General features: G+C 51.1%; 3 protein-coding genes across 18 annotated transcripts in view; 1 reads left to right on the forward strand and 2 right to left on the reverse strand.

Moving 5' to 3' along the window:
• KIAA1671 (KIAA1671 ortholog) overlaps positions 1 to 2,275 on the reverse strand; it is a 200,682-nt gene extending 198,407 nt beyond the window's left edge. For 2 of the 3 annotated variants that reach the window (XM_041728938.1, XM_041728939.1), the window contains exon 1: positions 1,793 to 2,072. The gene's annotated coding sequence lies outside the window, so the exon portion shown is untranslated. The other variant, XM_041728937.1, reaches the window with a different exon arrangement.
• On the forward strand, positions 186 to 18,892 carry TMEM211 (transmembrane protein 211). Of its 12 annotated transcripts, none has more exons than XM_041728948.1 (7): positions 186 to 1,314; positions 2,942 to 6,252; positions 6,606 to 6,766; positions 7,272 to 7,363; positions 14,802 to 15,055; positions 15,855 to 15,993; positions 18,282 to 18,892. In XM_041728948.1, the coding sequence occupies exons 5-7, from the start codon at positions 14,855 to 14,857 to the stop codon at positions 18,542 to 18,544; spliced, it is 603 nt and encodes a 200-aa protein (XP_041584882.1). In that variant the 5' UTR covers positions 186 to 1,314; positions 2,942 to 6,252; positions 6,606 to 6,766; positions 7,272 to 7,363; positions 14,802 to 14,854; the 3' UTR covers positions 18,545 to 18,892. The 12 variants fall into 12 exon arrangements, 11 of the variants coding, with proteins under 11 accessions (XP_041584882.1, XP_041584881.1, XP_041584883.1 ...); XM_041728947.1 differs by having other exon boundaries at positions 2,942 to 3,133; positions 4,757 to 6,766; XM_041728949.1 differs by having other exon boundaries at positions 2,942 to 3,133; positions 6,079 to 6,766.
• A 6,364-nt stretch (positions 18,893 to 25,256) lies between these two features.
• Positions 25,257 to 27,833, reverse strand: part of SGSM1 (small G protein signaling modulator 1) — a 68,411-nt gene continuing 65,834 nt past the window's right edge. For all 3 annotated transcript variants that reach the window (XM_041729329.1, XM_041729327.1, XM_041729328.1), the window contains one exon: positions 25,257 to 27,233. In XM_041729329.1, coding sequence (XP_041585263.1) covers positions 27,145 to 27,233 — 89 coding nt within the window. In that variant the 3' untranslated portion in view covers positions 25,257 to 27,144. The remainder of the gene's footprint in view (positions 27,234 to 27,833) is intronic.

The raw sequence follows: 27,833 nt of genomic DNA on the forward strand, positions 1-27,833 counted from the left end.
TCCTGCCAACACCCCATGCTCCCTCCTGTGTTCAGGCTGTTCTGTTCCCTTTTTCTGGCCCATAGCAAGCACCATGGCAAGTTCTCCAGGAAACTAAAGCCCCTGACCCCCCCACCCTAACCCCTTGCCAGAAGGGAGGCATCACCCCCTCTGTCCATTATCAGAGCTCTCCCCTCTAACAACTGCCTCCTTTCACAAGGCTTTACCCCTCGGCGTTGTGACTGCTAGCCTCCCCTTTGACACAACGTCTTGAAATATTTATCACACGGCACGCATGCCTGTATCGATGAATGAATGAAGCACATTTAAAATATTCCTCAGGGGTTCTTTTTCTGAATTGGTCAGAGATGTATTCTGGAGATGCCATGAGGGAAGATATGCCCAGTGCCAGACAGTGGGCTGTTCCATCCTCCTGTCAAGGTCAGCCTTGAATAAGAGCCCCCCACCCCCACCCCCGACCTCCACGTGGGGGTGGGCGTCCTCCACCCTCAGAATCTGGGGTGAGGGTTGCGACCCCAACATCAAGAATCAGCACAGCTGACTCAGTGGAGCACTAGCATGTAACGCCAGGAGGACAGATCCTACATGTGTCTGCCGCATAGTAGGTGCTCAATACACACAGCGGTTGAAGGAACCTGCTCCTGAGCCCAGCTGGAACCGGTGCCCAGACACGGTGAGGACCCCTGCACTTCTCTCAGGGAACTGCACCCTTGTCAGGCATACAAATCCTTTAAAAAGGATTCCCCCTAGCATCCCCGAGACCGAGACCGGGGCTGGTGTCTGCTGCACAACTCCCCTGGGAACTGTCCCAGGGATGGGATGCCAGCATCTAGAGGAGAATGCATGTTTGTCCAGGAGCCTCCGTGGATTAGGAAAAGGAAAGCAGAGCCAAGGGAGAAAGCTTGTCCAAATGCCCTGGTTACTGATTAGCCAAACCCCAGAGCTTCTCTCTGCAAGGAGGATCGGAGGGGCAATAAACCCGTTGGGAGGAAAGATGAGTTAAATATCTCTCTAATCCTGCAGTTTAAAAAGGCGGCCAGTCCCCTTTCAGGGGCTTCCCCGGGGATACCGAAAGGGAAGTGCAGGGGATGGCAAAGAAGGGGCCACAGGATGAGGGCCCCCCAGCATTCACAGAGCCCCCACCTGCTTCTTACCTATCACACCCATTACTCCTGCAGCCACTCGGAAGCGGGAGAACTCGGAGCCCCCAATCCCACCCAACTTTGCCTTGCGAGGAGACTGGACTCCGGTTAAGTGTCGCGCCCAAGGTCACAAAGAAGCTGCAAGGAAAACAGCTCTCGGCTGGTGCAACAGGTACAGACAGCCCTTTCCCTTCCAGAAGGTAATGGCTGCTCCCGGCCAGAGAAAGTTCAGCCGCGGCCGGCAGGAAGCGCAGGCCACCCGGGGCGGCGGCCCAGGTCACACACCCGCTGCGGGGCGCGAGCGGGGCTCCAGGGCGCGGGCCCCGGCGCTGGGGGGGGGGTGCGCCGGCGGGCGGTGGACAGGCCGCGGCGCGGGCGGGGGTCGCGGGCCACCGCCCCCCGAGGGCGCCGCCCCGGGATGAGCGCCCCCCGGTCGGCCCGCGGCAGGGGGACCGAGCCTTGATCCCAGCAGGGCGCCTCGGCCCCGGGAAGGCGCGCGGAGGGGAGCGCAGGCCCGGCGGGGAGGGCGCGCCCGGAGCCCCCGCGCCCCCGCCCCCGCGCCCCCGCCCCCGCGCCCCCGCCTCCGCCGCCCCAGGACCCTCTCGCCCGCGGCTCCGCCTCGCCGGGCACCTCCGCTCCCCAGCGCCCACCTCCGGCCTCCGAGCTGCACGGACGCCCAGATCCTGGCCGCTCCGGGCTGGGTCCCGGATCTCCGGCCATCCCCGCTCCCGGCCACCGGATCTCCTCCCGGACGAGCGTAGCGGTGACGGAGGGTCCAGGAGCTCCGGGTCTGCAGCCACCGACCCCGCCACCCCAGGCGGGAGGCCGCCGGCGCCCGATGCACTCCTGGGATCCGCTCCCGAGTCTCGGGAGACTGACGCCCTGGCTCCCAGACCGGGATCCCCCTCCACGCAGGCACAGAGCCCGGGAGACCTACCGGGTCCCCACCTCTTCCCCGGACAACTTTGCCAACTTTTCTCCGGGGCCTCAGCCGAGCAGAAACTTGGCGGCCGTCGCCCTCCGCCGCCCCCGCAGCCCCTCGGGGCCGGGCACCCGGGGGCACACAGCCCGCCCCACAGCCGGCGGCCGCCGCACAACCTACCCCGCAGCCGCCGCCGCCTGCCCGCGCCGCGCCGCCACCTGCCCGCAGCCCGCGGCACCTGCCCGCGCCGCCGCGGCCCCGCGCAGCCTAGCCTGCTGGGGGCGGGGCCTCGGGCGGGGACGCGCCCCCGTCGCCATGGGAACCGCGGCGGCGGCGCATGCGCGGAGGGCCCCGGGGCGGGGGGCGGAGCGCGGCCCGCGCGCCCGCGAGTGCCCGCGGGCTCCCCGGCCTGGGGCCGATCGGGCGGGTCAGAGGTCGCGAGCGGGGCGGGGACGCCCCCCCCGGAAGCGCTGCGGGACTCGGGGCGTGCTCGAGGTCCCGGCCCGCGTCCCCGGGACGAGCGCCGGGCCTCGGCGGGGATGACCGGGAGAGCCGGGGGCCGCGGGGGTCGGGCGGCGCTGGGTGAAGACTCGCCCCTTGAATCCTCCGGGCTGCGGGCGCCGCACCCGGGGCCGGCGCGGGTCTTCGCGGGACGCTGTCGCCCCCTCGCGGCTGGCAGGGGCACTGCAGCCCGGGCGGGGGGCGGGGGGCGCGGGCGTGGCGAGCCGCTGCTCGCTCTGCGGGTGGGGGGAGGGGGGGTGCCTGCCGCGGGGGACGGCTGCTACCCTGCTGTCGCGGTGGGGGGCCAGGGGTATTAAGAGAGCCCTAGGGGAGCCACACATGCCTGTGTTGCTGTCTTTCACTCATTTCATTCCAGACGTCTTTATTAAGCACCCGCTGTATGCTGGGTGCTGGGCGCACAGTGGCTAAGCAGCTGGCACGATCCAGGCTCTTGAGGAACGTACAGACATTTAAAAAATAATTGCACGAATTACATTGGCGACACGGCCTCCTAAGGAAATGCACCGGGCATGGATAGCTGGAGGACCTAAAATCATGCACATTTATTGTAAGTCAGACCTCAAAAAAGGTAGAGAGAAAACATCACACTGTGGCTTCGGCAGAATTGGTGGGAAGCTCTCTTGCCTTATCTCCTTTTGGTTTGTTGGCATCTGTGTAAGGGAGGGTAGCCCTGTTCTTTCCACCTGTCCGAGAGTCCTTTTGAAATGAGAACGACCACCCCCGTCATTTTACCGAGGAGCAGCCTAAAGCTCCCTAACTGACTTGAAAGGGGGAGGTAGACACTCCATGCAGTCTTACACCTTAGGATATTCTCCTTTATCTTCCGGATGTCTTGAACAGTCATCTATAGGACCCGACTCCGTGGCCTCTAAACAGGACCACCACCCCCAGCGGTAGGAGGCAGAGCATGGTTGAACTGAAAGTTTAAATCTGTCAATACCCTCGTTTCCGCATGGCTTTTCCATGACAGCTGTACTGATCCAGGAGCAAAGGCGAATCATCATTTATTGTCTGCTCCCTTCTCTAAAGCTCCTGGAAGCAGAGACATCTGTCTGTCTCTTTTGCTCACTCCTGACTCCCAGTGCTTAGGGCAGGGCTCGGCACACAGTAGGCACTCAATAAATATTGAGCGCAATAAATATTGGGTTAAATGCATGAATGACCCAACAGTTGGCAGTGTTATCACCTGCCACCTCTCCTCTCTAACCTTCTGGGAACTCCCTGTATCTCCTGGGCAAATCTCGTTTACTCACAATGTGTGGACTGAGAGTTCAGTTTAACCGAATTCTCAGCTCCCAGCCAGCCTAGTACTTCACCTAGTACTCCTAGGGCATCCCCTCTCTATCCCAGGATGGAACACCAGAGGGGAGAAGGCAGTCCTCCACCTGCCACCACCTGCAGAAAACCCAAACCCAGGCACAGCCCCAGCTCTGAACAAATCTTTGCCCCAAGAACACCAAGCCCCCATCCAGCATCAGCTCTTCTGCCTCTTTCAAGCTTTGAGGGAATCCCAGAAGTGCCAAAATACAACTGCCGGAGTGCTCCTGGCCTCCCGAGAGGGAGGACTTCCTGGTTCAGCCCCTCGGTGGATTCCCCCTGCTGTGTCCTCCCATCCAGGTGACAGGCTGCCAGCCAGCACACACCCAGAGATTATACCCCGGCCAGAGAGGTGTCAGGTTGTATGTAGTTTCCAGAGCCAATACTCCCACCTCCACCTCCCAGCTCTGGCTTTTTTTCTTCCTGGGGATAGAGGACTATGCCACCCAGGGACTTTCCCAGAACCCCTTCTCTGTGACCTGCCCCCTCCTCCGGGAAGTCTGTCCTGATTTGGCAGCTCTACCCAATAGAACTTCTTGCAATGATGGAGACGTTTTATATGTATACTGTCCAACATTAGCCACAGTTGACTCCTGAGCACTTGAAATGCAGCCAGTGGGACCAAGGAACTGATTTTAAATTTTATTTAATTTTAATTAATTTAAATCTAAATAGCCACATGCGACGGCTACCATCGAGCAGTATCATTCTATAACCCATACGCTCCTTGGCAAAGACCGTATTCGTGCATTTTCATTTGCACATACTTACCCATTTTGTTTGTCTTGTAATTTCCCTGCTTCTTGAAGGTGAGGGCCAGTATATTCCTTGAAATGCTTTCCCTTACCACCAGGCTTTTGCCCATGCCATGCCCTCTGTCTGGAACACTTCACCCTTCACCTGCCCATCTGTACCAACTACATATCCTTCAGATGGTCAACATCACCTCCTCTGAGAAGCCACCTCTGATTACCATCCCTGACTACCATACTGCAGCCTCTGAGTCCTTCCCCCACCACTAAAGCACTAGTCACACGCTGCTGTGCCCAGTTACTTCCCTGCCTTACTTTCTAGACTGTGAGTTCCTTGGGAGCAGAGACTAGCACAAAGTTGATACTCAATAAATATCCATGGAACTCAATGCTGAATAACTGGTTTCCCATGACGTGATCCACCACCCGGCTCCCAGCAACAATGCTAATGAAAACTAGCATTTGTTGAACCAAGTACTTCTCCTGCACTGTCTTATTAAGTGCCACAAGCATCCTATAAGAGATTCTCTTTCATTAACTACCTTTTACACACTTGGCATCTGAAGCTCAGAGAGGTTAAGTAAATTGCTTGAGGTCACGCAGCCATAGTATCTTAGTCTGGGTTCCCTAGAAAACAGAGCCTGAGACAAAAGTTACTTGCTGATGTTTTATTGGGGATGGAATCCCAGCCCAAAGGGACTCTAAGGCAGGGAGAGAAGCAAGCAAACACAGCACATGCCTTACTGGGTGGGCCACAGCTTCTCCTGAAACACGGCCAGGAGTTCCAGCACTCGGGCATCTCCAGGGAAGCCGCAGGCAGTACCGCAGGGATGAAAGGCAAGAACTTCCTCTACTGGCATCCCAGCTCCCGTCTGCTGTGCGTCACGGTTGGGTCCCAACTGTTCCTTGCTTCTGGGTTGTGTTACCTGCGTCTCCCCGCAGCCAGGAGAGAAGCCAGTTCCTTCTCAGGTAGAGCTTTACCTGAGTCTGGAAGAGGAGGCACCAGAGCCCCTCGGCCTCCGCCGCCAAGGGTCTGGTCATGTCAGCTGGGATGACAGCTGGGGATCTGGGGAGGCAAGGTCCGGCCCTCGGGCCACGTTACTGCAGGCAGAGCTGGCCCAGGGGCTGTAGCTGTGGACCCGGGGCCACCTGCGGTGGGGCGGGGGGTGGGGGGGTGAGCCAAGGCTGGAGAGCAGCCAGTGCAGCTGGGTGGCTGGGAAGGACGGAGCTGAGCACACCTGAAAAGGTGCATCTGTCAAGCCTGATGTCGCGAGTAAACATCAGAACTGGGATTCAGATCCAGCTTGGAATAACTCCAAAGCCCCTCGACAAATACTGATTGAAAGAAACATGAAGAATTGGTTGACTGAAGGAGTGTAAAAGTCCCCAGCAATAATCTATGCCACATGCCCCCATTTTACAGGTAAAGAAACTGAGGTCTAGAGAGGCCGAGTTGCCCTAAGGTCACACTAAGTGCAGGTGGGAGAGCTGAGACTTGTGCCTCAGCCTCAGGCCTCACGGTTCCTGCACTTAACTTCTTGGGCCCTCCTGCTTCCTCCAGCACCAGTGCGAGCTCTCTTGTCATGGCAGCTTTCAGGTCATTAGAGTGATGTCTCTTGTTTTCATCTGCCCCACATCCAACCCCCATCCTCTGCTAACCTCGTTATTCCTCCTGGAAACCACCCCATCCACTGCCCTTAGTCCATGTAGTTCCAGTGGGGTGAACCCTGTGACCTGCCTACCCTATTCCCAGCCCCCCACGCTCTACCCCCAGCCCTAGGGCAGAGGACTTAGGTCTGGCCAATCAGAACATCCCATCTTCCTGGCCACAATGATTGGTTTGTGGGTGGGCATGTGACCTGGACTTGTCCCTTGAGAGTTCCTCATAACATTCTAGCAACTACTTGCAGAGAAGCTTTCTTTTCTTGGATTGCTTCCCTTTTGCCTCAGAAGGTCAGCCAGAGGCAATACTGTGAGAGAACCTGCTGTGAGTGAAGCCAACCCAGCAGAAAACAGAACTGAGAGATGAGAGGAAAGAGAGGTCCCGAAGATACTGCTTGTTCACCTGGATCCAGCTGTGCCTGAAGCTGTTCCATAGCATTTTTAGTTAGGTAAGTTAATGAATTTCTCATTTCTGCCGGTGCCGGTTGGAGTTGCACTTCCATCACTTACAGCAAAAGACAAGACAAGCACCTACTCTGTGCCAAGTCTTGTGCCAGATGCTAAGGATAAAGATTTTCAGATTCAGTGCCCACTTTCTGGAAATTCACAGCCTGTAAAGAAGATCCTCATGCCCCAGGGAAATATGTAATTCCCTGGACTGGAATTACCAAGGCAGAAAGGAGAGCACAGTGCCAAGAATTTCAATAACTGGTGTTTAACCATAGATCAGTTAATCCCCATTCATGCCTTCCTCCTACCCAGGAAACACCATACCGTTACCCCATTCTGATTTGGGGCTGGCTTTTCCCTCTTTGCTCAGCCCATCCAGCAGCCCAGAGTGAAAGGCTGTTGATTTAAGGAACTGGGAAGGAACGCGCACACATACACGCACACCTCCGACCAGCTTATCACCCACCTGGGCTTTATTCACCAACCTGAATGCTTCCTTCAAAGGGAAGGAGACATTTTACAAGGTCATAGACTTATATCCAAAGCTGGAGCCTGAGCAGAAGAGGCCACACTGGGAGCTCCAGACCTGAAGTGTGGTGAGTCTGGAGGGAAGAATCTGAAGGGGGGAGAGAAGAAAGTATTGTCCAGGGGCCATGGCCATAGTAAACTTCGAGAGTCTTTGAACCCCTGAAATAACGTGTGTGTGTGCGTGTGTGTGTGTGTGTGCATGTGTGTACAAGCCTGCATGGGGAATGCGTCTATAGTTTTAAATCATATTTTCAAAGGAATGTGTCACCTCCCGAAGTTAAGTCCCATTGGCCTAGAACATGGCCATGCTTTTGTGAGGTGGGTGTCTTAGTCTGCGCGGGCGGCTATCACAAAGCACCACAGATTGAGTGGCTTATAAACCACAAACGTTTATTTCCCCCAGTTCTGGAGGCTGGGAATTCCAAGATCAAGACACAGGCAGATTTGGTGTCTGGTGGGGGTCCACCTGCTAGAAGATACACAGCTTTCTTCTCTCTGTGTCCTCGCATGGCGGAAGGGGTGAGGGACCCCCCGGGGTCTCTCTTATAAGGGCACTGATCCCATTCCTGGAGGCTCCACCCTCATGACCTCACCTCCCAAAGGCCTACCTCCTAATACCATGACCTGGTGGGGTTAGGATTTCAACATATGAATTTGGAGGGCCCCCACACAGGCAGCCCATTCCAATGGGAACCTGAGGCTCTGAGCCACGACATTGCATAGTTTCCCTAGACCAATTCCCTACGCCAATCTGTAACAGAGCCTAGACAAGAAGCAGAAATCTGGCTTAGCTGGCTGCGGAGCTGGGAGAAAGAGAAAGGGGTGCAAGTCAAGGTCCTCTCCAGTCCCAACTGGCCCATCAGATTTCAGCCTGGACGTCACCTGCCCCCTGCCCTTCCTCGGTGCTTGTGCCTAACATCGCCCTGGGCTTTCCCTTGGCCTGGAGCTGTGCCTACAGGCATCTGTTGATTGGTGGGTTGGCAAAATGCACATCCGAAACTTCACTTAGGCCACATCACATTCAGATATCTCTCCCTCTCCTGGCAAACCTGCTCCTCCCAGAGCTTCCCCAAATCAGCAATGGTAGCTCCCCCATCCCAGGGACCAAGGGAAAAAGCATCCTCACACTCTGTGTCTAATCTATAAGCAAATCCAGTTGACTTGACCTATGACATCTAACATAAATCCAAACTGTTCCTTTGGATTTATGTTAGATAAATCCCCTGCCCTCCCTCTCAGCCCATCTATCTGATTGTGTCTCATCTGATGGACTAAAGTTGCTGACTCCTTCTCCTTCCTTCTCCCTCTGCCTGGTTCTCCATCCAGCAGCCTGAGCGATCTTTTTATTTTATTTGATTTACTCATTTAGCTGATTTATATTTTTTAGAGAAGGAGAGAGGGATGGGGGAGGGACAGAGAGGGAGGGAGTGTCTAGCAGGCTCCACACCCAGCATGGAGCCTGAGGAAGGGCCCGATCTCACAACCCTGAGATCATGACCTGAGCTGAAATTAAGAGTTGGATCCTTAACGGACTGAGCTACCCAGGTGCCCCCAGAGTGATCTTTTGAAAACACAAGATAGGTCATCACAGCCTAGCTCAGGCCTATCTGCAGACTCTGCATCTCACTCAGAAATTAAAAGCCAAAGATCTTCACTGCCAACCAGGCCCCCCAGGCTCTTTCCTTCCTGAAACTTGACAAACACATGCTCACCACTGGGCCTTTGCACCTGCACCTCCCTCTGCCTGGAACATTCCTCCCCCACAAATCCATATGGCTTCCTCCTTCAGCTGTTGCCCAAAGGTCACCTTCTCATGGCTTAACATGACCTCTCCAATCATTCAGCATCCCTCTTCCTTCTTCATTTTTCTTTATGACCTGTTATTAACATATGGCATCTTATATACTAACTTGTTTGTATCCTTACTGTCTTACTTTTCTTCTACTAGAGTATAAACTCTGTGATGACAGCAGTTTTGTCTGTTTTCTTCACTGCTAAATCTGCAACACCTAGAACACCTCCTGGAATGTAACAGATACTCAATAAACGTTTGTTGAATAGATGGATGGATGGATGGATGGATGGCCAGGGCATATTGTTCCATATTGTTTGTCTGTCTTGCCCATAAAACCCTAAGCTCCTAGAGGGCATGGACTATGTTCTGTTCAATGCTGTATCCATAAGGGTCACATAGGGCTGGGCACATGTAGATTGAATGAATGACTGATCAGTCCCTTTGGTTAACAGATAAGGACATGGAAGCCAGGAAAAAGAAAGGGACGTGGCTATGGGGACATAACAAGGCCCTAGCAGCCACCTCTCGGTCCCCAAGTCCCATCGCTCTGCCTGCCGTGGCTAACTATGGCTACTCTGGGACCATGCATGCTCCCTGGCCACCTCAGGTGGGAGGGTTGCCCCAGGCCTAACCATGGACAGCCCAGGAAGCTGCTGCGTATGTATTTTTTTTTAAATATTTTATTTATTCGTGAGAGACATACAGAGGCAGAGACACAGGCGGAGGGAGAAGCAGGCTCCTTGTGGGGAGCCCAGTGTGGGACTCGATCCCGGAACCCCGGGATCACAACCTGAGCCGAAGGCCAACGCTCAACCGCTAAGCCACCCAGCCATTCCTGTATCTGACTTTTAAACCAACGTTTTAATAACCCTTTGGGCTCAGGGCACAGAGTCGGAAGCCCAATTGCCTGAGTCTGAGAGCCTGCTTTATCACGTACTTTCTGGTTTACCGCTTACATCCTGAGCCTTCATTTCATCTTCTGCAAAAATGGGGACTCTGATTAGAGCACCTGCCACGGAGTGGCTGGGAGGCTTAAATGAACCAAGGCACTGCAAGTGTTTCAAATGGGGCCTGGTGAGTGCTCGAGAAACGTGGACTGCCATCAACAGTTAACTGCTGAGCTAGAGGAGAAAAGATTCAGTCCCTTTCAAGCTTTCCTTAGGTGGATTCCAACTAATTGGAGCCTCCCGGATGTGGTTTCAGGTTATAATGCCTCATTTAGGTTTCTGGGCACCTGGACGGTCAGCGTGATTTTCCCAGGTGACATTGAGCACATTATCTGGAGAACAAAACGCCCTTTCAAGGTCAGAAACGTCTGGAGAGTCATAGGGGCAGCCAGAGAGAGGCAAAATCATGGGCCTCAGTTGGCTCTGGGCTCCCCAGCTTCCTGGCTGGAATTACACCCCTCAGGATCCTGCCAAACCCCCAGGAGAGGCTGATTTTGGTGTAAGAATAAAAAAAAAAATCCATCCTCAACCACTCGGGGCTGCATTTCACCTATTGACTAGCAGCCACTAGGTTTTTCTAATCCTTGGAATAAAAAGTCTGCATTATAAACCTGACCTCCCTGCTGAGGCTTGTCTCTGCACCCCCGTAAGACACACATATGCATTCTATCACCTTGAACCTTCTCAATAAACTCCAGCCCCTTACCCAAGGAGGTAAGGAGACTTCCTGAAGATCACAGTGTTGGGAAGGGGAAGATATGGTCCATCTTCGTCTTTCTACATCACTCTGCTCAAGGATTAAGCCCAATGCCCGCTCTCCTCTGGGATGTCCAGTCTGCTTTCACAGGTGGAGAAACTGAGGCCCAGAGCAATGGAGCGACTTGTCCCAGGTCACACAGCTTGGAAGTGGTAGAGTGAATGGCCAGCTTCCCAAGACTCCTGCCATGTTTAAAGTGCTAAGCCAGACTTAGAGTCCCAAAGTGAAGTCCAAGGTTGAAAAGCACCGGCCCTGGGAAGTCTGTGTGGGTGCCCTTGGCTTGGTTGGCAGCTCAGCCCCTTTTGACCCTGGGTGCCCGTGAGCTGGCTCAGCCTTCCTGGGCCTCACTTCTGGTCACCAACTGGCAGTGCTGGCTATCAGCTAACTGCCTTCCCCCTTGGCCTCCTGGTCCAGCCACCTCTATTATTATGTAGATACGATGGGCTTTAAATTAACTCAGTTTTTCATTAAAATACATTTCACTTCTTTTTTTTTTAAAGGATTTATTTATTCATAGAGACACAGACAGAGAGAGGCAGAGACATAAGCAGAGGGAGAAGCAGGCTCCCTGCAGGGAGCCCGATGCGGGACTCGATCCCAGGACCCCAGGATCATGACTTGGGCCGAAGGCAGGCGCTAAACCGCTGAGCCACCCAGGCGTCCCAATACATTTCACTTCTAATTGGATGACCAGCATCACAACAAAACATAGAACAAAACCACAATAAATATAAGGAAACTAAAAAAATAAAAATAAATAAAATAAATAAATAAATAAATAAAACTCCAGCCACATTCCCGAATTCTCACTTGACTTTGTTGCCTGTTCAAGACTCCCCATCATTTTTAAAAGGGGGAGGTTGGAGGTGCCTGCGTGGCTCAGTTGGCTGAGCATCTGACCCCTGGTTTCAACTCAGGTCATGATCTCAGGTCGTGATTTCAGGGTCATGAGATCGAACCCCATATGGGACTCTGCACTCAGTGGGGAGTCTGCTTGGGGTTCCCTCTCTCCCTCTCCCCCTCCCCTTGCTCACAAGAGTGCATGCTCTCTAAATAAAATCTTATAAAAATAAGTAAGTAAATAAATAAATAAATAAATAAATAAATAAATAAATAAAGGAGAGGTTAATATGTTTGAAAGGTATTTAAGACTACCTCAAACAAGCACTTTCTTCTTAATGTAAAGAGAAGTAAATGAAGGAAAACTGAAAACTTAGTAACTTCGGCACTTTATGATGTTAGTGACATTTAAGGCAGGTGCAGGTGCCACCCTGAATATTCTCCAAGGACCATCTGAGGCACCATGGCATCCCACAACCTTTCTCTAGAAAACTGCAGCACAGTTATTCTATGGAAGCCCTTGCAGTGCTAGGCTAGCTCATAAACTGTTTGTTGATGAATGTGTCGGAGGGGCTGAGGAGATGGAGGGAAGGGTAGGTATGCCCAATCCTCCCAGGAGGGGCAGAGGGGTCGCCGAGGGTGTCGTAGTGGGTGTCTGTGCTCAGTGGTTGAAGCAGGGTATTGCCTTCCCCTTGGAGGGGTTTGTGCCCCCTCACCTCACCATCCCTGCCCTCGTGGGCAATTCCCAGCTCTCCCTCCATCATGGACACCCTTCCCATCCTTCCCTGTCTTCCCCCACCACCTGCCCCCTCCCTCTTTGAGAGCAAGCCAAGGGGACCGACACTAGGGAACAGGAGTTGGAGGGATGTCATCAGGGAAGGAGAAGGTGTCTCTGCTTATCAGTCTGGGGACTAGAGTCTTGGTGCAGATTTCAGTTTTCTCCAGATTTGCCAGGAGATCTCGGGCAAGTCACATGAGCAATATGGGTCTCCATTTGTTTTTTTTATCTCTTTGAAGTATCTGCTAATCCCCTCTGGGATGAGCAACAAGACAACAGCTATGGATAATACTCATACTACTGCAAATAGTCACTGCGTCTACAGGATCGCCATCACATTAGCATCACCGGCACCACCAGCATCATCACGACCATTTATTGAGGACCTCCTGGGTGCAGGCACTCCACAAAGTACCTTCTATACGTTTTCTCATTTAACCTTCCCAACACCCGCTGAGATAAGTACTAGACTCAAGCTTGTTTTACAGATGAAGGATTGGAGGCCCAGAGAGGCTAAGTGCCTGGCCCAAGGTCACACAGCCAATAAATATGAGAGCCAGAAATTGAACCCCCCTCACTTCTCCAAGGAGCCACCCAGATCAGTGCCTGGCCCACAGCAGGGGGACGATGCACACTAACTATGTGCGTAACTATTACGCTGAGGCTCTCCAGAAGGACAGCGGCCGACTCGTGAGGTCTGGGCAAGCATCTCTGGCTCACCCCTACTAACGGTGTCCTTGGGTCGAGTGGCCCACACCTCTCTGAGCTTCAGTGTCCTCCCTTGTCAAAGATGAGGTCATAGCACCCACCCGCACCTCGAAGACACACAGGCCACACAAGTGGGCTCCCCTCCAGTCAACAAAGATGAGCTCATTGCAGCCCTCTGGGCTTGTGGTCGGAGAGTCAAGAAGCATAGGAGCTGTATGATGTGTATTAATTGCCTGGCACGGTGTGTGGATGACACCCCGCATCCAACTCACCTACCTGCACTGCTGCCTGAGTCAGTCTGGGGGCATCTATTCCCCTCTCTGGGCCTCTCCTTTGCCATCTATAAAGTGGGAGGAGACTGAGATGAATGGGCACGCAGGCCCACAGGTACCATCAGCATGGAGGCAGAGACTATAGAATAGGTGCAGCCATCCAGGGATTCTCACTCAGAGGAAACAGACATGCCATCTGAGATAGCAAGTGTGTTCCAAAGTGTACACCCCCCAAAGTTCTGGCACAAGTCTGCACATGCAGATGTTCATGGCACAGCTGCCTGTGGCAAAGGGCTGGAGCTGGCGAGATGCAGAGGGAATGGCATGCAGCAGGTGGAGGCAGCGGTTGGAGGCAATGGTGTGGCAGTTCCGGTCAGGGCCAGCTCCGTCTCCCTCCACGGCATCATGTTTCCACACAGCAGCGGGCTTCCATCTGCTACATTTGCCATTTGCGCACCCACCCCCCAACACACGCATACACACACGCACAGGCACACAGTGCTGTCACCCAGTGCTGGGGGCAGCCCTCAACCAATAGCTGGCAGGAATTGGTATGTAAAGACCACACCTCCCTCCACCCTGGGGAGTGGTAACTCTAAGGTGCCAGGTGTACCCCATCTCTCAGAACCTCCCTTGGGACAGGTGGCTTCATAACACATTTAACTGGCTTCATTCGTTCTCAGCCCATCCCACTTCCTCCTCCACGGGACCACCACCCAAGTAAACTGCCTTGCACCCAAACCCTTATCTTAGGGTCTGCCACTGGGAAGCACAAAGTTAAATAGAATAGGTATATACATAGCAATGTGGATCAACCCTAAAAACATTATGCCTGGTGCCCAAAATAGGAAGCAAAATGCAACATATGAAATAATGTTATTTACATAAATGAGAAATACACATATACTGAAGGATACCCATTTTGCAACAATACCTCCAAACAAAAAGATACAATTAAATAATTACAGTGGTCAGTGATTGGCAGGAGTGGGCTAACAGGCAGGGTGGCTGCTGGAAACAGCATCTGTGTGTGATTTTGAAAAAGAAGCAGCTCATCAACTGCAAGACTTGATGGGGGGGAGGAGGGGAGAAGGAAAGGAAGGGAGGAAGGGAGGAAGGGAGGAAGAGAAGGAAGGAAACCTGAGAGGAGCCTTGCCTGGACCGGTGATGCCAATGTCCCAGGCAGAGTGGGAGTGTTCAAATTCCCTTTAAGCACTAACATTTATTCTAAGGTCTGGGGTTATCCTACTTTCAGAACTTGTTAGGGAAAAGCCCCACCCTCTCCCCAGATAGCAACACCTCCCGTTGCATTGCCAGGCTGAAAGGAGGCTGGGGACCTGGCGTCTGAACACAGGACCAGGTTTCTGGCTGGAGAACACCTGCATAGCTCCTGTCTCTCTCATTCCCAGCAGCCTCCACCACTAATCTAGCCTGTTGACGGCTAGGTCATCGAAGCTCCCTGATGGTGGGTAGCGTGTGGGCAGCCCTGGGACTTTCCCTAGCCTGCATCTCAGCCCTTGGCCTCATCTCTCCTGCGTGGTTCCAGTCCCACACCTTCTCCTTTGGCGTCCTCACCTACTGCTCCTGGCCTCAGGGTGACAGCTGGAACCAGAGCTGTGGGACCTTCAGGTCCCTGGATGATATTCCTGACTTTGCCTGGAAGGTAAGACCTGGGTAGGGCCTTGGGGCCACGATCAAATCCACCAGGGGGCGGGGGGTCGGGAGAGGGAGGGGAGTCATGTTCGGGTCCCTATCGCCTATCCCACATTGAGCCTCTGACTCTGTAGGTGTGCAGTGGAGTCTGGCTATCTGCGTTTTAGCAAACACCCAGATGACTCTGAAGGCAGCTCCAAGTCCATAGAGTACCTTACTACAAATTAAGAAAATGTTCCCCTTCTTCAGCACACTATACTGCCATCTGCTGGAAAACACCTGTAACCAATATGCAAATCTATGACGATTCGAATGCATCCCCAAGAGTTGGGCAGTGTACAATCTGCACACACCAACCTGGCCATCCTCTAAGTGCTGCTAAGTTTGAAAACCACAGCTAAGGTGTTGACAGTCTCTGCTGTGATGCACATTACCAAATTCAACAATGTGGACGATGGGTCAGGACTCCCAACCCAACACCTCTAGGGAAGATTATACAGGCTCTAAAACCGATAATTAAAAAGGTGCTTCTCCTGGTGATCCTGTCATATAGCAGGTACTCAGTAAAGGTGGGGTATGGTGATTGTAAATCTGGGTCTTCATTCTGGCTTTACAACTTAATTGGCTGTGTGTCCTGAGGCAAATGACTCCATTGCCTTGGACCTCAGCTTGTCTATACTTAAAATGGTGATAATAAATAGCACAGACCTCTTGGGGTTTTGAGGACTCAGTAGCTGGCATAAACAAGTGACATACACCTGCCCCTACCTGCCCCGCTCAATACCCTCCCTACTCTTTCTTCCTGACAGGTCTCAGCTGCAATTCTCCTTGGAGGATGGCTCTTGTTGGCCTTCAATGCAGTTCTCCTCCTAGCTTGGGCCCTGGCCCCCAAAAGGCTGTGTCCCAGAAGGGGCAGTGGCCCAATGCCAGGGGTGCAGGCAGCTGCAGGTAAATCCACTGTCATACAGTATGCATTCCAGACATGTTTGGGGATTAAATGAATGGATGAATGAATGAATGAACAAACAAATGAAATTGTGAGCAGAGTCTGGCCTCTTATATTGGATCTCAGAGATAAATCCTCAGATTAAAGACTTTCTGGTCCTTTAGCAAGCCAGAAATGGTGGGGCAGGGAATGGCATACTTAACATCACCCTCTCCTGCCCTTAGCTAAATCCAGTCCAGTATAATGGTCTGTCTCCCTTTGTTTCTCTCTCATCCATCCACTTTGTATCATCTTTACCAGGACTATCATACACAGTTGAGCAAGTTGTGTACTGCACAAGGGGCCTCTTTGAGGGCTGAGAGATGCTGAAATCTAGCCAATGCTCCACTTGATGAGCTGTGAAATTTCAGGGCTGCAACTCCCCTGAAGGGTTGCTTTCCTCTATTCCCACTGAGGCTCTGGATGGTCTAGCTCAGAGCTTGTTTGCAACCCTCATCCAGTTAATCCCTCACCATCTCTTACCTGGATTAGAGTGATAACCACCTCACATGTCTCTCTGCTGCCACCTTTGCCTCCTAGAGTCTGTCTGCCACGCTGGCCAAACAGGTCTTGTTAAAACTGAAATCAGGTTGAGCCACTCAAACTGGTTTATCTACCCGCTAGTGACTTCCTGTTACACTCAAGAGTAAAATCCACACTCCTCATCATGCCCTATGAAACCCTCACTCGCTTGCCAATCTCACCTCTTACTCTGCCAGGCTCAACATGCTTCAGCCACAAGGCCTGCTTTCTGTTCCCCATATATGCCACACTTGTCCACCCTGCCTGGGCTTCTCTTTTCTCAGATCTTACATGTCTTGCTCCTCTATGTTACTCAAATGTCACTGCCTCGGTGGGATTTCCATGACCTCTAGGTAAGCGACCCCCTCTCCTGAGATTCTCCTGCCTCTTCTTTGCTCTGTATTTTTCACAGCACTTACTTACATGTTCATCTATCTCCACTACAACATGAGCTCCTTGAGGGCATGGACATGTCTGCCTTGACATCACCAGCACCTGGCATGGCGCTTCACACATAATAGATACTCACTAAATATTTGTAGAATCAATGGATGGAGCTATAGTTCTTGTCCTCCTAGGCTTGTGCAGTGTCTGGTGGGGATGGGTGAATCAGGCAATTACAACTCAATGGATATTTGATGAGATAGGGATGAGTGCAAGATGCAAGGAAAAACTCCAAGAAGGTGGAGGATGTTAAGGAAGGGTTCCTGGAGGAGGTATCACTTGAGCTGAGGCTGGAAGTGCGAGTGGGAACTGACTAAATATAGAAGGGAACTTCAGGTAATAGGAACACTGGGGGCCAAAGCATAGAGATGAGTCGGGAAGACATGTTCATGGAACTGTAAGTAGACCATTGTGGCTAAAGAGCAGCAAGAAAAACTAGGGTCATGTGAGTCTCCTGTACTGAGAGTGCCTTGAAAGTGAGGAGGTTTATAGTTTATTTCCTTAGTATCATTAGTGCCTACCACAGCACCTGCAACAGATTTGATGAATGAATGCATGCACAGACATAGGTAGGTGGGGACTGATGGATGGATATATGGCTATATTAGTGTATAAGAGATGGCTGGTTGGTTGGATGGATGGATGGATGGATGGATGGATTAGTAGATGGATGATTGGTTGAGTAGGTGGATGGATGGTGGATGGATGGATGGATGGATGGATGGGTGGGTAGATGGATAGTTGAGCAGGGTACAGGTGTCTAAGTGGGCAGATGGGTAGATGGATAAGTGAATGGATAGGTGGATAGAGGGATGAAGAGATGAGAGGATAAGAATATGACTGAATGGATGGGTGAGTAGATGGATAGATGGTTGAGTGAGTGTATAGATGGATGGGTGGTTTAGTGGGTGGATGAATGTGTGGTTGACTAGATAGATGGGTGGGTGTGGATGGATGGACGGTTGGTCAAGTAGGTGGATGGATGGGTGGGTGGATGGATGGATAGTTGGGCAGGATGCAGGTGTCGAAGTGGGCAGGTGGGTAGATGGATGGATAAATGAATGGACAGGGTGGATAGAGGGATGAGGGGATTAGAATATGGTTGCATGGATGGGTGAGTAGATTGACAGCTGTGTGGAAGACTAATTGAGTAATGGGTAGATAAAAGGATAGATAAGTCAATATGTAAGTGAATAGATTGATGGATGTGTGGGTAGATCCTGAGATGGAAGTTAGCCCCAAACCCCTTGACTAATACACTGGTGTTTCTTCCTGTTGTCTCCAGCCACTGTCACCATTGTGGGTCTGCTGGTTTTCCCCATCAGCCTGGCCTCTCCATTTGCCAAGGGAGCCTGTGGAGCCTCCTCTGTGTACCACGGTGGGCAGTGCCAGCTGGGCTGGGGCTATGTGATTGCCATCCTCAGTGCAGTCCTGGCCAGCTTCCTGCCTATGATTGGGTGGCCCCACATGACCAAGGTCCACGGGAGGATCATCCTCTTCTCTGGTGACACTGAGAAAATCATCCTCATGCCAGAAATGAGCATATAAAAATTTCCCAGGAGGAGCAAAAATAGCCCACTTTAGAGTGTATGAAATCACTACAAATCCACATTCAAACCTCACCTCTGCTGCCTCTCTGCTGTGTCACCTCAGGCAAATCACTTCACCTCTCTGGACTCCCATGTATTCTGTAAAATGGTGGCCTACCTCAAAGACCAGAATTAACTTGAGATGCTGTGTATAAATAAAGCACTTAGTACCATGTAGGTCCATTGTATTCAAAGAATTTCAGCTTATTATTATTATAATCCCTACCTCACAAGACTCCTCAAAAGGAGAATGCCCAGGACAGGGGTGCCCAGCCAGCTCAGTTAGTGGAACAGGTGACTCTTGATCTCTGGGTTGTGAGTTTAAGCCCCTTGTTGGATGTAGAGTTTATTTAAAGAAATAAAAGAGTACCTGGGACAATTCTGAGTCCAACCTGTCCCTCTAATACTGCATTGTTCAATAGACATGCGCATGTTCTCTTTTGTACCCCGCCATCTTTCTAACTCCTTTTTTCTTGGAGAATTTGAGAATTATTTATTTTCCAATCAAATATTCAGTGAGTGCCCATATGTACAAGAAGAGTTTGTATAAAAGTGTGGCCCGTGTTGGGGTGGGGATGGGGGGACCTGTCTCATCTCTCCATGCAAACAGTCCCACTGATGTGGGGATTTCACTGTTACTTGGGGCACAAGAGGCCCTTCTGGATCCCATCTCTCTTCAGCCTCTTTCTTGTCACACACCCAACCCCTGTGCCTCTTCTACTATACTAAATCCTGGGCCTAGGGAAGGCCTCTTCACACTTCCACCTCATGTACACACTCTCCCTGCCAGGGATGCTCAAGTCAATCTATTGCTTTAGCTTATCACGACCCACTGCCCTTCTTTGGGAGCAGCATCTTAATCTTCCCTTGGGAGATAACACTCAGCAAATTCTCTGACTATCCTGTATTATGGATAAATGAGTTCTTCCATCCAATAAAGCCAGGTTGGAGAGACTGATTCAGAGATGGGCACGGAACCGGTGTATGCCAGCATGGAAGAGAGCAGAACCCTGACATGGACAGAGGTGGAGCTCTAAGGACATCGTCTGAACACCTGGATCCAGCCATGCCTGCTCCCCTACTCACAGGAGACATGGTCAAAGGCAGCTCCAGGCTGCCATCCTTCTACCTTGGCCACTGCAGAAGAAAAGGGTAAATGGCTCTGTTCCCAAAGAAGGAATCTGATTGGCCATGACAGAGTCACGCGCCCCCTAGGGGGAGGGGCATATCGGCAGTCTTACAGAAGACCATGGTTGTAATGCAGAAGATGGGAGAAGGTGCTGGTACTGGACCAGGGGAAGGATGCTGGGTAGGCAAAAACATCTGATGCCCAGCCTCCTTTTGAAGGGTAGCTTTACTATCCCCAGTTCATAGATGTGAAAACTGAGGTTCAGAGAGGTACAGTCACTTGCCTAAGTCTGCACAGTCGACTAGGATTTGAACCCAGGTCTGTCAGACTCTATGGTGGGGGCAAAATAAAACTGGGATTTTCACCCTCTGCCCGACCTAGCTTATCTTTGTCAAACTCTTTTGGCTTTTATTTTTATTTTTTAAATTTTTAAAAAGATTTTATTTATTCATGAGAGACAGAGAGAGAAAGAGAAAGAGAGAGAGAGAGAGGCAGAGACACAGGCAGAGGGAGAAGCAGGTTCCATGCAGGGAACCTGATGTGGGACTCAATCCCGGGACTGGCAAGATCATGCCCTGGGCCGAAGGCAGCGCTAAACCACTGCGCCATCCAGGGATCCCTCTCTTTTGGCTTTTAAATGCTCAACCAAGGGATGCCTGGGTGGCTTAGCGGTTGAGCATCTGCCTTCGGCTCGGGGCGTGATCCCAAGATCCAGAGTCGAGTCCTGCATTGGGCTCCCTTCAGGGAGCCTGCCTCCCCTCTGCCTGTCTCTGCCTCTCTCTGTGTGTCTCTTATGAGTAAATAAAATAAAATCTTTTAAATAAATAAATAAATGCTCAACCAAGAACATCCATAAGCAATCCCCCAAATGACTCCATTATCTTGAAAACACACAGACTGCAGAGAATGCAGCTTGCATTCCTCTTCCAGAAAGAACAATCAAGACAACTTGACAGCTTTTTAAGAAAAAAGCACTAGAGGGGCTCCTGGGTGGCTCAGTTGATTAAGCGTCTTGACTCTTGATTTTGGCTCAGGTCATGATCCCAGGGTTCTGGGGTTTAGCCCCACGCTCTGTCATGTTCCATGCTCACCGGGGACTTGGCTTGAGGATTCTCTCTCTCCCTCTGCTCCTCCCCTTGCTTGCATACACACACTCTCTCTCTAAAATAAATAATCTTAAAAAAAGAAAAAAGAAAAGGAATAGAATAATGGAATAAATAGAAATCCTAGGAAGCCATCACACGGTGCTCAAAAGGACCCAGAGGCAATGTTTTGATATCAGCAGGAACACTTCCATGCAAGTCAGTCTCCCTTGTAAGACCCCCTCGAGACCCAAGCAGTATCCCAGTGCAAAAAGCAGCAAGTGGATGCCACTGAGTAAAAGCCCAAAATCAGCCCCCAGCCCCTGACACCCACATGTCCTCTGTAATAACCTCTTCCTGGCCCCCAAGTCCCTTAATTTTCCCTTTGAACTGTTTCAGCAATGCCAAAGGGAGCCGGTTCTCTAGCCCTTAACGCAGAACAATTTACAGGGAGACTCCATCTTTATTGGAGGCAACGGGATTGCTCAGTCTTACTTTCTCTTGATCACAGCAAGGGGCGTCCGCTGTTTCAAGAAGCCCTGTGTCTACAAAGGCTGGAAATCACTCTTAACAAAGGGAGCCAAGAAGATACCAGAGAATTCCTACACAACATCTGATGTAATGGAAAATCCCCAGGGAACTGCATGGTCCCGTGGGTCATTTGAATTCTGCTAAGGTTTGATTTAGCCAACAGGCAAGCTGGCACTCCAAAAAGATCAAATTGTGCTCCTCTCCTCTCCACCTGTCCTCCACTCACGCTCTCAGGGAGGCTGGTGGCTTAAAAGCCAAAAGCAGAGAGACCTGTAAGCTTTTTCCTGACTCAGCAAAATCAGATGCGAACTGCAGCTGCAGCGTCAGCGTGGGCTTTGCTCCTGCCAAGAACTGATGGCCTCACCACACCTAACTGCTGTGCTCCTTGGTCACAGCCCAAGAGGGCTGGGGGCTCATCCACTCCTGAGCTCTCCTCCAGGAGCCATATTCTCTTAGGTTTCAAAGACTCACCTGAGAAGAGAACCTGAGCTAGGTAGATGCTGGAAATTCAGGGACACCAAAGTCTCAACCAGGAAACCATCCCCCAGAGATGCTGAGGAATAAAGGGTCCCAGTGAATGAAGGGAGCCAGGCCTGCATCTAGAATAATGGGAGGCATTATCTCCAGTTCACAGAAGTGAAAACAAAGGCTCAGAGAGGTACAGTTCTTTGCTCAAGGCCACACAGCTAGGACGTGGCAGATTGGGGATCCGAAATCATCACTCCCCAAACATGTGGACAGAGATATGGTATAGGATTTTAGTCGGCACGATGAGAAAGCCATTCCTGCTTCAATCGTCCTTTATGTCCACCAGAAAGAAAGGCTCATTTGGTGCCAGCATGTCTTTCACATCCTTTCTCAAACTCTTGCTACATCTCTTTTCAACAAAGAGAGCGGGATTTAGGCTCAAAGCCTTTTTGGGTGGCAAATAGTATTGTGGGAAAATAATCATATTTATTTTTACAATTATCTTCTGTTTATGTAAATGATACTGGCTTCCCATAGTCAGAAATCTAAAAACATTGTTGGTTTAAAGAAAACTAGTAAAGATCCAATCATGCAGGTGGTGCACAGACATGGTCAGAATCAGAAAGGTGGGCTGCAGGTGACCTGAGCTGAAAATGCTATTGCAAAATGTGGGAGAAGGGGCACCCGGGTGGCTCAGTTGGTTAAGCATCTGCGTTGGGTTCAGGTCATGATCTCAGGGTCCTAGGATCAAGTCCAGGTCAGGCTCCCTGCTTAGTGGGGAGTCTACTTCTCCCTCTGCCCCTCCCTCTGCCCCTCCCTCTGCTTGTGTTCTCATTCTCTCTCTCAAATAAATAAATAATCTTTTTTTTTTTTAAAGTGTGGGAGAAAAAAATAAAAATAAAAAAATAAAAAGTGTGGGAGAAAACTCAGTGGTTGATGGGTCTGATGTCCTCCAGACTTAAGAGTGGAAATTCAAAGAGCTTCTTCCCACTCTCCTTGACCACACCACCTCAGGGCTCCTGGGACCTCAGACCTGGGAGGGGAGGTGGGGGAGGGGGAGAAGGAAAAGGACACCAGATGCAGAAATGCCTCCCGGGCATCCTAAAATGGGATGGTCAGGGCCTCCCAAGCTCTTTGCACAGAGAAGTGCTTCTCAATAGCCTTGGGGCCTCCCCTGTAAGCCAAAGGGCAAACTCTCCATGAAAAGCCAATGAAGCGTGGCTGGAACATGGCATTAAGGAACAGCAAAACAGCCCAAAGGGCCTTCACCCTGGGGGCTTGTTCTGAGCAACAGGATCATCTAGTAGAAACTGTGGGCAAGACACTATCCAAATGCTCTTAGCTCCAAGGAAATGAGGCAGAAGGAGAGAGGGGAATCTGGGGATGGGGCGGAGGAGGGGTGCTGGAGGGGGGGAAAGAGAAAGAAGTAAGAAGGGTTAGGAGAAGGAAGAAGATGGCAGGAGTCCAGCCACAACTCTGTGTTTTATAAACAAAGAAACAAAGACCACTTCTCCATCCCAACCACTCAGTCATCTTAGTAATCCAAGACTTAGCTTTTCATATCTATGCTCAAATGCACGCACTTAGGAAAACCTTCACAACAAATATATTCTCTTAAGATTTCTTTTCCTATACATCAATGGCTGTAAGTCAACAGTGCCTGTAACCAGGCATCTGTGCACGCATAACCAGTGGGCTGGCACTGCCTGGGTCTGGTGGTGGCAGGCAGCTAGCTTCAAGCAATAGTGGAGGTGCTCCAAGAGGACAGCCACATGTACCAAGCTCTGGCTAGAGTTGGGGAAATGAGACAGGGCAGGTCTCTAAAGCATGGTCAGCACATCAGGACCCGTCTTTGCTCTCGAAACACCCCCCAGGAAGGAGCAGATCTTCCGCCAAGAAAGCCCCTGTCTGGTTTGGCCAAAGACACATCCCCACCTGCCTGCTGCTGTGTGGCTTCAGACTTATCGCTACTGGCAGTCTTCTAAGAACATTCTGACTAGGCTCACTCAGGCTGCCAATGCTACCTGCAAACTCTGCCCCTACTTTGCTGGCTTATTTGGAAATCTAACTTTTTCTTTCTCTTTCTCTTTTTCTTTCTCTTTTTCTTTCTTTCTTTCTCTTTCTTTTCTTTCTTTCTTTCTTTCTTTCTTTCTTTCTTTCTTTCTTTCTCTTTCTTTCTTTCTTTCTTTCTTTCTTTCTTTCTTTCTTTCTTTCTTTCTTTCTTTCTTTCTTTCTTTCTTTCTTTCTTTTTAAAGATTTTATTTACTTATTCATGAGAGACAGAGAGAGAGGCAGAGATACAGGCAGAGGGAGAAGCAGGCTCCCTGTGGGGAGCCCCATGAGGGACTCCATCCCAGGACCCGGGATCACATCCTGAGCCAAAGGCAGATGTTCAACTACTGAGCCACCCAGGAGCCCTGGAAATCTAACTTTTTCTATATAAAACCTGAAGTTTTCATGGGTGCTCATTAGATTAAATCAAGTTTTGCTTCTGCAGCTGAAAGTTAGTTGCTTCCCTTGGCCCATGTTTAGTGGCTGCTAGGGGTGGACACCCACGAGAGGTCCCCGTTGCTTGATGACTAGCGTTCTGAATGGTAGCCACAAGCGAGAACTTGTGGGTGTCAAGGGGGATAAGCTGGTGGTCCATGGGAACATCAGGGGTGAGAGATAAGCTCCCTCTGTAGGTGCCAACTTGAAGGTATGACCCCGAGGCAAATGGCTGACCATCTGGGGACCCCTCTTGGGGCATCAGGTAGACGATTTGCAAAAATGGCCTCAATTATTTCTGTGCCTGTATCCATACTCCTTTTTCATGTCTCTTTGCAAAGCCACCCACCAAATGGTAGAATCGATACCCCCCCCTTTGAATCTGTATTCAGACACGTGACTTACTCTGAGCAAAAGAATGCAGCAGAAAGAACCTCAGGCCAATTCCAAGCCTAGGTCTCAAAAGGCCTTGCACACTCCTCCTTGCTGTCTTGAAAAGTGCCACCATGGCCACATAAATGAGCCTGAGCTGGGCTGCCAGGGAATGAGAGACACATGGTCCACTTTCCCTGCCAACAGTCAAGCACCTGTCAGAAGCAGAGTCACCTCGTTGGCCAACAGCTGACTACAGACACATGAAGAAGTCCACCACAGACCAGGAGACCCTTCCAGCCCATACTGTCCCAGAGAATCATAAGCTAAGTAAATGGCAGTGTGAGGCCACTAAGTTGTGGGGTGGTTTGTCATGCAGCATGACTCATGCTGATAGCTAACTGAGACGAGGGAGTGAGAAGTATTTCACTTGCCTTAAACCTCCTGGGGAAAGACCAGGCAGCTATAATGAGACTTTGTCCCCCTCTGGGTCTAGGTCACTGGGGTGGGGTTGGGAGGACACAGTCTTTAAAACCAAACATTTCCTTCCTTCATATTAAAAAAATTCCCGAAATGTGGAAATGAAAAATAACCCATATTCACACATTTCTCTGTTTATATATTTTTTCTCCATATATAGACACAACTCTTCAGTAAACAGTTACAAGATATGTTGGCAACACTGAGAAAAGGAGGAGGGCATTCCACAGACAGAACGACTCCCACACACTCGATTCCAGGACACAAGGACGCACGCAATATACGGGGACCAAAATAAGCACAATTAAGCTGAATAAATAGGAATTGTTCCAAATCACAACCATGGACACTTCTCTGGAACACCATGAGAGAGAAGGCGGAGAAGGGATTGTGTGCTGTACTTTGTGACTACTTTGTCGAAAAAATAAATAAGAATCAGAAGGTCTACGACCCGGATCTTGCTAGAATAATGTCCTCTGTAAGGAATAGCAGAGCAGCTGGGTAAATTTTGATCTGGAGGGGCCTTTCGCACATTTTCCCCCCATCTTGGGAAGGTTACAGACCACAGCGAGGAGATACAACTGTCACGGAGCACACTCCTTGGAGGCAAGGGTCATTTAGGTCCATCCTGCTCAAGAGGCCCCATGTCAAGGACTAGGAGGGTTGGATGCAGCAAAGGCACTAGGGCCAAGGGAAGAGCCCTCACAAGCCCACGGGCAGGGATTCCTCTCCCTCCTGGTTTGAGTCCCTCCTCAGGACTGAGGACTAATGGATCCTTTCTATGAACACTGTGATGTGCTTTGAGTCTCCAACCTTGCCAAAACCCTACCTGCCATGCTGGGGATGAGCATTCCAATCTGACTCTGTTTCTCTCGATTCCCGTGCATTCTTCAGAAGAGAATTGGCAGGACTGCTCTATCAGAAGGACACTCTAGAAGTGGCCTTTACCAACACACACCTTCCAAGCTTCTGGAGCACCAGCCTCAATGTGCAGAAGGAGAGGTGAGGTCTTCCCTAGGAGCCAAAGAAGGGGACGTGCGCTCTGCCCGGCCTGGGGTGGGGGGTGCCTGGGCAGGACCAAGAGGAGCCTCAAGCTGTCGCATACCTATAGACATTTCTCATGCTCCATTGCCCTTCCAAGGGGAGGCCTCTCTTGAAAAGAAGAAATCTCTCCTGGGGTCAGGTGGAGGAGAAAAAAAATGAGAGAATACAACAAATGGAATCTAGACCCCAAGAGGGATGTGGACTCCCTTGTGCCTTTTCTGAACAGGAGGAAGTCTTAGGACATAGGCAGTAAAGAAAAAGTGGGGAGAGAGATATATTCGTAGCCCCGCCTCTATGCTAGTGGTTCTCAAATGGGGATATTTGGCAATATCTGGAAATGTTTTGGGTTGTCTCAACTGGGTTGGGGAGGGGGTGTTACTGGCATCTGGCGGGTAGAGGCCAGGTATGGTGCTCAACATCCTACAACACATAGCCCCTCTCAAATAAGAATTACCCAGACCAAATGTCAATGGTACCAGGGTGCAGAAACTGCTCCAAGCCAGCCTTCCAGCCATGTTCTGGAACATCTCCAAACGCCCTTCTCAGAGTACAGAGGTAAGCCCCACAGGCCTCTCCTACACCAATTCCCCCCCAGAAAACCTCCCTCCCCTAAGTCTCAGCTGACAAAACCGTTTGGAGGGATTGGGACAGAACAAGAGAGAGGCAACCATTCTGGAGGCCACTCATGAAAATGTTCCCTCCATCCACTGACACACCCCAATTCCAACAAGGGAGAAATCCCAGACTTGGACAATCTTTGGTCAAACAGGAAAACGTAAGGCTGAACCAAAGGGGCAACCCCCTGACCCCATCTGCCTGGTGGCCAAAGTTGGGGTAGTTTCTCTTTGCACAGAAGTCCATGCTCATGAACAGACACCAGGACCTCGCTCCCGGGGTGGCCGGGAGGAAAAGCAGGATGGACGGGTGGGTGGTGGCTCGGTTGACATTGCCCGGGTGAGCAGGCCCTCACTTGTTCTCGATCAGTGTCTGCACCTTGTACACGAGGTCCCGGGCCAGCTTCAGGACGTGTTTGGTGTTGTGTCGCTCGGCCATTTCTGAAAGAGCAGAAGGCAAGATCTTATGAGCCTCCTGCTGTGTCCATCCGCAAGCCTCAGTCTCAGATTTGATAGGGGCACGGGGGCTCTGGGGCATTCCCACCATCATCATCTGGCATCATCCCCAGAGCAGCGCTGGAAGCAGAGACTGTGGGGAAAGTCCTGCCACTTTGGACCCTGGTCTCCTCATCTGGAAAATGGGGATGACAACAGTATCTGTTTCACAAGGCTGCTGTGAGATCAAACAAGAGGATGTGGGTTCACCTACAAAAAGTTAGGTCTTCCCAGCCCCTTTATATAAATACCATGACTGGGGACCTCTTAAGAAAGCAATGTTGAGGGAAGCCCGGGTGGCTCAGCAGTTTAGAGCCTCCTTCAGCCCAGGGTGTGATCCTGGAGACCCGGGATCCAGTCCCACATCCGGCTCCTTGCATGGAGCCTGCTTCTCCCTCTGCTTCTCTCTCTCTCTCTCTCTCTCTCTCTCTCTCTCTCTCTCCCTCTGTGTGTATGTGTTTCTTATGAACAAATAAAATCTTTTTTTTTTTTTTTTAAAGAAAGCAATGCTGGGCACACAGCCAAATGTTAAAAGGTACTAAAGGA

Source organism: Vulpes lagopus, chromosome 14, assembly GCF_018345385.1.
Source record: "Vulpes lagopus strain Blue_001 chromosome 14, ASM1834538v1, whole genome shotgun sequence".
Taxonomy (NCBI): Eukaryota; Metazoa; Chordata; class Mammalia; order Carnivora; family Canidae; genus Vulpes; species Vulpes lagopus.